General features: G+C 40.0%; 1 protein-coding gene across 2 annotated transcripts in view; it reads left to right on the top strand.

The window, feature by feature from the left end:
• Window positions 1-1,789: 1,789 nt before the first annotated feature.
• MINDY3 (MINDY lysine 48 deubiquitinase 3) overlaps window positions 1,790-11,990 on the top strand; it is an 83,713-nt gene continuing 73,512 nt past the window's right edge. Inside the window, exon 1 of one of the 2 annotated variants that reach the window (XM_055543894.1) lies at window positions 1,790-1,922. Coding sequence is in view for 1 of the 2 variants with exons in the window: in XM_055543892.1 (XP_055399867.1) it covers window positions 2,072-2,165 (94 nt within the window). In the remaining variant the exon portion in view is untranslated. Of the gene's footprint in view, window positions 2,166-11,990 lie in introns of both variants that reach the window. The other variant, XM_055543892.1, reaches the window with a different exon arrangement.

The raw sequence follows: 11,990 nt of genomic DNA, 5'->3' as shown, positions 1-11,990 counted from the left end.
ATTGCAGGCAGATTTTTTTACCACCTGAGCCACCAGGTAAGCACCAAGAAATGGAGTATTTCCTGCCATATCAGTAAACAGGGATATCACAGTCATCAGTGATTACAGCACTCCAATGTGAATTTCTGAGCCCTAAGGGCACTCAGGAAGAAGGGTACCTGTGGACTAGCAGCCACCAGGACTGTAGCTACTCCCTAAGGTGAGCCCCAGCGGAGCTCAGGATATGAAAAAACACAGGCTACTGGCCCAGGATAGCTGAGATACATGGAAAGAAATCATTTCAGTGATCCCAGACTCTTGCATCTTCCCATACTTAGAAAAGCACTAAATTCTTTAACTTGGGATATCTGTGCTGTGCTTAGTTGCTCAGTTGTGTCCAGCTCTTTAGCCTGCCAGGTTCCTCTGTCCAGGGGAATTCTCCAGGCAAGAATACTGAAGTGGGTCGAGATGCCCTCCGCCAGGGGAATCTTCCCCACCCAGGGATCGAACCCAAGTCTCCTGCATTGAACGTGTATCCTTTACCATCTGAGCCACCAGTGAAGCCCAAGAATATTGGATTGTGGAATATATGGCTTCCTTTAATTAACAATAATCTTTTGATGTTCAGACTACCTGCCCTTTGTTGCAAAACTTCTATTAACCTGTCTCCTCCCCTCGCCTCCTCAGAGCAGTTGTCTCAGGGTTACTAGAGATGCTGTCTCCTGGGCTTAAAGTCCTAAAAATAGTCACTGAATTAAAAAAAAAAAAAAAAAAAACTTTGGAAAAAAAAAAAAACTTTGAATTTTAGGCTGTATTTTTTAAGTCAACATACATCTTGAAGAATGAATAAGATTTGGTTTGAAAAACAGGATAAAGGATACTTCACAAGGAATAAAGATTGGGAAGAAGGCTATGGATAGGGTTCAGGTACTTTGAGCAATTCCTTTTAACAACAACAAAGGTTGCTTAAGTCAAAAATAGAGTATAAATTAGCAAACTCTGTTATTTGCTGCCTGGAAGGAGCCCATCAGATTTTTGCCTTTCTGTTTGAAATTCCAAATTCAGCCAGAATAAGTTTTCTTCTTTGTAAGTGTCACAAATAGAAAATTTTCAGTTCAATTCAGTTCAGTCGCTCAGTCGTGTCCAACTCTTTGGGATCCCCATGGACTGCAGCAAGATTCCCTATCCATCACCAACTCAGGGAAACCACTAAATTTAACTGAATGCTTGTCAATGATTGAAACCTGGTCTTTAAGCTTACGTGTTGCCCATACACCCTACAGTCTTCAAAATTGCAGGTAAAATTGCTCTACCATTTACAAACGGGCAGCTTTGAATCTGCTTTCCTAAAGAGCTTTGTAATTCTGAGTTATGCTTGGGTCAGGCATTTCTAACATTCATTCAGCCACATTCTTCAGTTATGTTGATAGTTGGTTTAACTTGATGTGACTTAGCAAGAGATTGAGAGCCTTCAATTTATGGGCAGCTCTCCACACAGACATGAATGTTTCCTCAAGGAGACTCAACCATACTCTTAAAGCAGTAGTTTGGCATAATTAATATTACAAATTTTAAGGTACAGGTTATGTTCTGAGTCCCAGGGCTTGAGCCTGGGGTCCTCCGGCTAAGCCCAAAGCAGTGCGGAGGAGGTATTCTACAATAGTAGAAATATGCCAACGCCACGGGACGCGATGCTCCTGCCAACACAAAAGCAGCCACCGCACAACAGCCCCCTTGCACTGAGTTCAGAAAGGCCAGTAGCCTTTAGAGTCCCCAGCAGCTCTTCCCGCCCCACCCCCACTTCCGCTTCCGGGGAGGCGCCGCCTGCCCCTCCGGCCGTGGGGGCCGCAGTGAAAGAGAAGCCGGAAGTGGCTCCGGTACTTCCGGTACGGGAAACTCCTTGCTGCCGTTCCGACCGGGCTTGACAGGCGGGGTCTCTGCAAGTAGGTCTCTCTCCTTTTGCCTCCCTCCCGTCTGACCTTCAAGCTTGTTTACCGCCGCCCTCCCGCCACTCTGGTCTCGGAAGCCGCCCCTTCCCCATGTGCCGGGGCAGGAGTCCTGAAAGCCAAGACCAGCTCGCCGGCATCCCATCATGTCCGAACTGACTAAAGAGCTGATGGAGCTGGTGTGGGGCACCAACAGCAGCCCCGGTCTCTCTGACACCATCTTCTGCCGCTGGACGCAAGGTACCCCGGCTGGACTCTGGCTTCCAGCCCCCGCTTCCTTTTGCCCCGAGAGAGTCGAGCCGTGACGCCTCTCGCGCCAATCCCCTCCCGTGCCCTGCACTCTGTCCCAATTCCCCTGCTCTGCACTGACACTGGACTTTCTAGAAACGCCCTGCCCTTCCAGTGGGTAGAGGTTGAGTAGGAGAATGGTTCCAGCTGGCAGCTAAAGACCCGAAGTGCCCCTGCCGCTCCCTGGGCTGCCTCTTGGGCTGGAAAGGAGAAGGGGGCGGCAGTCGGGCTGCAGGGTGTGACACTGAAGGTGTGCCCTGTGCCTTGGTATCCATTTCTCAAGACTTGCTCTGGCCTCCTGGGTCTTTACCCCCTAACGAGGCTTCATCTTGGTGTTTGGTCTAATTTTGGAGAGAAGGGAAGTCCACGTGAAACTCATTGTGGCTAATTCCACGAAACGATTGTGCAGTTTGTATTTTAATTAGGCGGTTAGGCGTGGTACTCGGTGCAAAAATAAAACGCTGCTGCAAAATGTTTTCTACACCCCAATATGCCTGATTTTGAGGTGATTTAGTATCTGTTCCGTGGCTCATAGAACTTCTTGCGCCGATCTGATTATTCAGACAGGATTTTGAATTATATAAGTTTTGTTAATACTACGAATAATTGTGAAATAGAAAACACACACACACACACACACACACACACACACACACACATACATACATACATATTTAATTCCAGAGCTGTCCCAGGCTCTGCGTTGGGCACTTCATGCTAGAAATCATCCCTATCTCCTGCCTTTTAATATTAAAACGAAACGGACACATTGGTTAAGGTGATAAGAAAGACTAGTGAGGTTAAGTGAAATTAACAGCATAGTCTTTGAAGTCAGAAGGGTGAGTAATGTATGTATGTAAAACATCACAAGCCAATGGAATAGTAGCTTTTTAGTACTCCTATTAAAATATTTTGTTATGAAAACATTTATTTAGAAAATACTGATCCTCAAAGGATCTGGGGTAAGTTTAGCATAGTAGATCTATGTCTTTACTTCATAATGTTTACTTAATAACAAACATTTAGGGTTTAAATAATCTCTTCTTCCCTCAGATACTTCTAAGACCTGGTAAAAACAGAATCATAATGTGTAACAGCTAGTTAGGTTATTTAGTCCATTACTTTTTATTTGAAAATGAGAAAAATGAGTCCTGAAGGCTAAATGACCAGGCCAAAGTTGCACGAATTGATAAGAACTGGGAGTGAATTACAAGTCACAGCTCTGTCTTGTTTTCCTTTCTGTTTTTAACCAGACATGTAATTAGTTTGGCTCTTTTTACACATCTAATTTTGTCACTTAGCCAATTTTTTTCAGAAATCATGGGCATTTACATTTGCAAGTTCTGTTTTAAAACTTATTTTCCTATTTGTCTTATTTATTCTAGTAACGAATAGCCCTAAAGTACGCAAGATTGTAAGATTGGGAAAGGTTTTACTTTTTGTTAATTAAGCAGTAATATAGCACAGAATAGGGTGATATTTGGCCTCATTTATTTTAGTACTGTGTTGCAGATACAAGGAGAATTCAGAGAGGCAGTTCTAATAATGGTTAGGAGCAGGAGCAGTCTTTGGAATTGAAATTCTTTGGTTCTAGGTTCAAGTTTTTTAACTTAAGCCTCGGTTTCCTTCTCTGTGGAGAACAGATAATACTAGTGCCAATCTTACAGGTTTGTTGTGAGGATTAAAGGCAAGTACTTAACACAGTATCTGATATAAACACTCAGAAAATGATAGCTTAATTTAGAAAGTGCTTAATTGTAGGATAGATCAAGCCAAAGATCACTCTCTAGCCATGCCCCTGACAGTTGCAAGAAATGATTGTTAATTAGATCACTATGACACATTAGAATGCTCCACCATCTTGTAGTCAGAGGGAAGTTCCTTAACAAGATGTGTTCAATCAATATCATTTGAAAATAAAAGGTTCTTTACTTTTTGTTCTTTACAGAGGGCAGCTATATTGTGGCTGATTCTTCAAGGTCTTAAACTGATCATGGCTTTAAGGCAACCGAATATGTATTTTTAAGTTATCACTTCTGAATCAGAGAGATGTTGTTAGTGGTTTTGCTCTGTTGACTTTGTATTCATTTATTCTTTCTCCGAGGAGACAGAAATTGCTGAAGGTTGCTGTGGCAATGATTTGACACAAGACACGGCTTTGCTGCACTTGACTTACTGCATTCGTAATGTGACATCAGCTTTGGCTTTATTTCATCATCTGTAGCTGTGCTTTGAATTGACAACTGTTACCTCATTATCTTTTGGAAGCAAGTTATAGATGTAAGGTCTTTGGTGTAAATATTTATAGAACTATGTCTAGGAATATTCCATTTATGAAACTATACTGATTGGTCCTGTTAAATTCCTTTGATATTTAAACAGCTTTAGGAGTTTCCCCCTCCCCCCTTTAATTGATTTGGCAGCTTTAGATAATATGTTAAAGCATGTAAGTGCAGGAGTAGCACATAGGTTTTTGTGTGTGTGTGTGTGTGTTCTTTTAAAATTCATTTGGCAGTTTAAGATAACTCTCTTTTGCGAATACTTTTTTTAAAAAGAAAAGTGGGGTTTTGGTGTGAGTTTTTTTGTTTTTTTTTGCAGTTTTTATTTTAAAGCCAATAAGTCACATAATTTAAAGATTTGAAGTTGTTTTGTTGTTTATCTTGGACATTTACTCCCTACTCCTGCTTGCTTCCCTCCTGCTCAATTGTCGCTAATGCTTTTTAAAGGAAAAAAAAAAATTTTTTTCTACTTCATTATTTGTAAATATCATTTATTCTTCCTTCCTTTCTCTCAAACTGAAGTGTTCCAGGCTTACTTGATAGGGCACAAGGGAAGACAAATAACAAATATGGCACAGTATATATACTAGAGGGAAAAGAAATAGGAATTATAGGATGAAGTTGCCTGGAAAGGCCTCATTTTAAGATGAGATTTGAACAGACTCTTGAAGTAACTGCATTAGTCACGCAGGTATCTGAGGAGTATTCCAGGCAGCAAGGATAGCCATCATAAAAGACTTAATGCAGAATACATCTGGTTAAGGAATGGGAAGGAGGTTAGTTTGGCTGGAGACAGAATGAGGGAAGAGGGGACCAATAAAGATAATATAAGAAACAGTTTGGCCCAGATCACTAAGATTTTATAGGCCATTGTAAGGACTTTGGTTTTTATTCTAAATGAGATGACAGGGCATTGGGAGGTTTGGAACAAAGGAGAGACACGACATGACAATTTTTAAAGGACTGACCTGACTACTAAATTTGAGGACGGACTGTAGTCCTAGAGTGAGACAACAAGACCAAATGAGAGAGAATTACAGTAATCCAGCGGGTAAAAGACGGTGACTTAGCCCGGGAGAGTGGTAGTGGAGATGGTTGGAAGTGGTCAGGTTGACCTCAACCCAGCAGAACCAGAATAAGAGTCCTCATGATCTGACAAAAGTAAATATTAATCTTATTACAAAGGAAAACATTTTGACTGGTTGAGACTTTGTTTTCTTTTCAGTATTGATTGTCTAGCCAGTGTTTGGCAAATATTTTCTTTAAAGGGCCAGTGACTTTATTGTCTGGCATTGCAGCAGAAGCAGCCCTTGATAAGATGGGTGTGGCTGTGTTCCAAATCTGCATTTGAAAAACAAGCCAACCCTGTTGTACATTATCAACTCTGAGAACCCATCTTTTCCTTTTTTTTACCCAGTTCCTTCGAGCTTTAAATTACTTCATTGTTTCACCTAAAGATTAGCCAGAAGAGAAACCCAGTTTTGCTGTTTATTGCAGTTGAGTGTGTTTAGGGTGGAGGTGGAGTGTTTGGAGCTGTCGTTGTTTGAAATTAGAGTTTTGCACTTTCTGTGTAGGACAGTGTTTACTATATGATTAAAAAAAAATGATTCTAAATAACTTTTGAAAAATTGAGGGGTCAGTAAAAATGTAAGTTTAAAAATGTAATCAGGAGTTAAAACCATTTGGGTGAAAATCCAAAAGTGTGATGTGAAGGTAGGTCAGTACTATGGATCATATAATTTCAAAGATCTTTGTTGTTGTTGGAAACCTTTTATTTCCAACATAGATTTTACTTTCTCAAACCTACCTACATCGCATTTGACCTAAAAAAATCAATTTTTAAAATCTCCAATTTGTAACCTTATGTGATAAAGTCAATTTCTTGGTACTTTGAGTACATAATGTATTTTTAAGTTCAAAATATTTATGATAATACCTTACATTTGTATTATGCTTCACAGTTTTTGAAAATCTTGCTTAATCTTTGCAACAACCCCAAGAGACAGCAAGAGATAAATGTAGTTATCCTCCTGTTTATAGATGAGGAGACTAAGGCTCAGTTCAGATTCCACTTAATATTATCTAACTTATAATGACAAATGAAGTCTTTCTGTGTAGCCTTTTGTTTAGGCTACATGGAAGACTAGAACTACATAGGCAATAGTTGTCAAACTGGTTTGAATAAGTAAGTCATATGAAAATAAAAGACTAGGAAATTGCAAAGAGGTTGATGGCTTAGGTTTAAATTAGTTATGAGCCGTAAAATTGAGAAAGACGTCTGTCTGTAGTGCTGTGCTGTCCGGTGTGATACAAAATCATATGCTTAGGATCAGATGCTAAGGTAGACGGCTAATTTCAGATCTAATTAGTAAAACAGTCATTTTGTGATAAGTTAATTCCTCTTAAAACTAGGAAATAATACAAATATGAGAACACTTGACAAGAAAAATAACTATATCCTAAAAAATTCCAACTCAAGTGAAACATTATAAAAGGAGATGCCTACATAGCATAGTCCTATTTTAGGACAGAAAAGTTCATTTCCATTTGTTTGACTTTATTACATTTTAAGCTGTAAGAGCCCTTGTTCATTATCAAATTAACACCCTCAAGCATATATGCTGCAATTAAACAGAATTTGGTATAAGCAGATCTGCCTAGAATTCTCTCCCTGGGGTTTTTATCTCTAAAGTACAAAAGCAACTCATCATAACGTACTTCAGTCTAAAAGCCCCACCCATGGACCTTGAAAACTGAAAAACATTATTAGTGATTTTAAGAAAGGCAAGAATCCATTGCTGCTGCTGCTGCTAAGTTGCTTCAGTCGTGTCCGACTCTGCGACCCCAGAGACGGCAACCCACCAGGCTCCCCCGTCCCTGGGATTCTCCAGGCAAGAACACTGGAGTGGGTTGCCATTTCCTTCTCCAATGCATGAAAGTGAAAAGTGAAGTCGCTCAGTCGTGTCCTACTCCTAGGGACCCCATGGACTGCAGCTCACCAGGCTCCTCCATCCATGGGATTTTCCAGGCAAGAGTACTGGAGTGGGGTGCCATTGCCTTCTCCGAAGAATCCGTTACTGATACTTATTTATGACATACCCTGAAAGTTTGGAAGAGCTTAGTTTCACCTCTGCACTTAGGCCCAACACCAGTGACCCTTTTTTTCTTGCCATTAGGAAAAGAGGTGGATGAAGAATAGAGGTCCCTTGGCTTCACCTCTTGTTTCCAGGTTGGATCTCAGTTTTGCTTGTCTTGATGAGACCACCAGCACCCTTAGTTCTCATTTATTAAACTTGCCTTATTAAATTTGCCCCATCCATCATACCTGTTTTTTAGCCTACATTTAGCGTGTCCTCTATTCTGTTTCTCCCAACGTGTTGTGTGTTCTGGAGCAAATTGTGGTCAGCATCAGTACAGATGTACTAATTAAACCTTAGCTGAGCCCTCAATATTTCTCTTAGTTCTTTATCCTGCCGACTCTTATGTTTTTTTTGGAATTAATATTCTCAGTTTTCTCTGCCCCTCATTCTGTTGCTCTCAGTCAGTAACATCTCTTCACTTCCTCTTTGCCCATATTTCTAAGTTGAAAACCGGCTAAAGTTTTCTTTTTCTCAAGTTTATTTAAATTCAGGGCCCCATTACACTCTTAAAAATTATTGAAGACTTCACTATGAAAAAAAATTGAGACCTATGGCATTATTTTACATTAAAAAATCTCTTCAGTGCCTAGCTCATTAGAAGATAGCTGGATTCTCTCACTTGCTTCTCCATTCAGTCTGTTACATTCAGTCTGTTGTTTTGGTTGAAGTGTATGCAGAAAATCCATCTTCATACATATAAGCACTTCATACATATAAGCAATCATAATAGCGTTTTCGAATAATTGTGGATATTCTTCTTTGATACTACACTCAAACTCAGCAAATGGTAGTTTCTTAGAGGTTAGTTGAAATATGAAATCTGAAGCCACATTAATGAACGATTGTACTGTATTAAAATGAAATCCATTGGTTTGTCTTGTACTTTGAGTGGATCTTCTACCCGTGAATTAATTTGTAACCATTTGCATCGGTTGTTTGGAAATTATTGGTCTGCTGGTTTATGCAAATCTTCCAAATGTTAACACATATTATTAAACGATATCTAAAGTCATATTTATTATTATCTCACTGATCCTGTCAGAAAAATCTCTTTGAGTATTGGGAAGCTTCAAGCTCACAGTGCTGGCCCTGAGTTTTCCAGAATTTTAGTTAATCACTTGAAAGCTTGAAATTTTATTGCTGGCAAAAGTGCTGTCAGTTTTTTTCTTCCTTGAAGTATCAGGCTCACTTCATTTACTTCTGAGAAAAAGTCTAAATAATCATAGTTTGTTAGTAGCTCTTCAAAGTAAAAATAACATTCACAGACAAGCTGTTAGTTCAGCTCACAGTTCAAAAAATTACACATCTGCTTTTCTTTGAGACATCTGTACAGGGTATGTAGCAGAGGTCCTTCATGGGTAGTTTCCATTATGTCATACAGACTATTTTTTTTTTAAGTACTTTGTATTCAAAGTAAAGATTTAATCAGATTAGCATTAGCAAGAGCTTTCTTAGGTTAAATTGGCTTTTTCTGTGTGTTTGAGAGCATATCAGGGTGTTTCCTAGTACAGTGACTGCTGGTATAGCTTAATGGCATTGCCTTGATATGTGCTAAAGCACCAGTAACATAACCCACTTTTTGTTTTGTACCATCACTGTGAATATCAAACCGAGAATCTGTATTATAGTAAAAATGATTTTCACCTCTAGCAGGTTCCCTAAAAGGTCACTAGAATTTCCAGGGTTCTGTAGACCACACTTTGAGAACCTCTTTATCCAGTCCAGCACTACTGTGTACCATCTCAGCTTTCTCAGAACTCAGCGTCCTTATCTCTTTTTCCATTTGGTCACTCTTTTCCTTCTTTTAAACTCATGCCCATCGGTCTGTAAAATAATAATTCTTTATCCAGCTACCCTTCAAGCTATCATCCTTTTTCCCTTCACTTGTTTAACATAGTTTGCAGCTTCTCCTTCTGCTTGTGTTCTGAATCACACCTCAGCCCTTTAAAATTTGACTGCTCTTCCTAACATTCTAAGTTTCCTTTTTTTAGTATTCCCCGTGGTGACATGCTTAATCCAGGGTTTTCATTTATGTTTTTATTCCACTCAGCATTTGAAACAGGTGACTGCGTGCTTTTCCTTTCTGGGGCCTCACTGTGTTTTTTCTCTTACCTTTCAAGTCTTTGTCAGTCTTCTTTGCTGACTCAGCATCTGCTTGTTTCTTTTTCTTTTTCTTTTTTTTTTTTTAATGTTAACCGCCTTCACTATCTTTGTTCTGTGTTCTCATTCACTTTAACTGCCATGTTTAGGGTGATTCAGGTTGCTATCTTTAATCTTCACCCCTGCCTTGACTCCAGACCCATATCCCTCCCCCCGCCACCCCCCCACCACCCCCGCCCCGCCACATTTTAGAGACTGAATTTAGAAACAAACATTTCCATTATCAGGCTTCCCAGATGGCTCAGTGGAAAAGAATCCAGCTGCCAATGCAAGAGACACAGGAGACATGGGTTTGATCCCTGAGTCGGGAAGATCCCCTGGAGGAGGAAATGGCAACCGACTCCAGTATTCTTGCCTGAAGAACCCCTTGGACAGAGGAGCCTGGCAAACTACAGTCCATGGCTTCACAAAGAGTTGGATGTGAATGAGCTCACCCCCATTATCTTTCCTCCCAAAACTTCAGCAAGTATTCATTGAGTATTAACTGTATTAATAATAACACACTAGGAAAACAGTGGTCAGTAAGAGAGGCAGGATACTTGCAAGGCAAGACATAATAAACAAATGAACAATAATGTAATTACAGATGATGATAAGTCCTGGTTGGTCTGGGGAATGGTAGGAAGGATTTACTTAGCTAGCCTTGTCAGGGAACATCTCTCTGAGGAGTTAATACCTCAGCTGAGGCTTTTAGGATGAGAAGGATTCAGCTATGAGAAGGGTAAAGACCATTTCATGCAGAGAGAACAGCCGACACCAAGGCCCCAGGTAAAGACCTTGAGATGTTCTGAGGACTAAGACCACTGTGTATGATGAAGGTAAGAGTGAACTGAGAGAAGGTGGGATTGAGAGATCATATAGGGTCTTTTTTAGGCAATGAAAAAGGAGTTTGAATTTTACTTTAATTGCAGTAAGAAACCATTTGAATGTTTTAAGCAGTCTATAAGAAAAACTGATTTCCATTTCTAGACTATTTCTCTGGTAAATTTATGGTCAATAGGTAATGGGTGGGTTGGGAGTTGGGATGTGGGTGAAATGGGGTAGGGGGATCCTGACTGGAAATTCCTAAAGGTGTTCTAGATGAAAGATGATGGTGGTTAGAACCTGAAGGTGAACCAGAGTGGAGTGGAGATGGACAGATACAGATGTGTTTTGGGCCCTTGAACCAAGAGGATCTTACAAGGTGAAGCCTTAAAGATAAGTGGGAGTTTTTTGGAGAAAGTGTTTCAAGTGGAGGGAACATGTTCAAAGCATGAGAAACCAGAGAGAGAAGGGATATTTGAGGGTCTGAAAGAAAGTCTGCACACCTGGAGGCTAAAGAAGAAAGTATCAAAGGATGAGATAGGAGATACAGGCAGAAGCCAGACCATACAAGACCATGTTAAAGAATTTAGATTTTGTCAGTGACTGGAGTTCCAGTCAGGGCTCTATTTGGAGATTACCTGATTATAACCCATAGTGGAAACCTTGGGAGTAGATGAGTTACACAGGGAGAACATGTAGAATGAAAAGAACAAAGACTCTAAAGACAAAACCTGAAGAACTTCAGCATTTAGTTGCTGATCAACATTGATACAGAGTAGAAACAAAAAAGGAAAATTTGGAACAAGAGGGACCACTAAAGCCAAGGGCCAGAAGGTTTTCACAAGTCAGTGGTGAGCATTTCAGATGATTCTCTTGAGAGGTCATTGGTGAATTTGGTGACAGTGAGTTTGATGCAATCACAGGTTGAAAACCAAATTATTGTGGGTTGAGTTAATTGGGAGATAAGGAAATTGAGACAGTGCATACAGACAGTTAGGTATGCTTTGAGCGAGTGGGGTTTGGAGTCTTGGATGGAAAAATTTTTTTTTTTTAATGGTCAAATGATTTTTTAAATTAAGACTTTTCCTTTTAGAACAGTGTTATTTAGGTTCACAGCAAAATTGCGGGCAAGATACAGAGATTTCCCCACATACCTTGTGCTCCCATGACATGCACAGCCTCCTCCAATGTCAATATGTCCCACCAGAGTGTTTGTTACAATTTTGAACCTACATTGACTCATCAGTATCACCCAAGGTCCACAGTTTTTATTCGTGGTTCTGTACATCCTATAGGTGTTGACAAAAATATAATGGAATGTATCCATCATTATAGCATCATAGAGTATTTTCACTGCCGTAAAAATCCTCTGTGCTCTGTTCACCCCATCCCTG

The sequence above is a fragment of the Bubalus kerabau genome, chromosome 13, assembly GCF_029407905.1.
Source record: "Bubalus kerabau isolate K-KA32 ecotype Philippines breed swamp buffalo chromosome 13, PCC_UOA_SB_1v2, whole genome shotgun sequence".
In the NCBI taxonomy this organism is placed as follows: domain Eukaryota; kingdom Metazoa; phylum Chordata; class Mammalia; order Artiodactyla; family Bovidae; genus Bubalus; species Bubalus kerabau.
The sequence above is the reverse complement of the archived record's forward strand: the minus strand, read 5'-3'. Positions and strand labels throughout refer to the sequence as shown.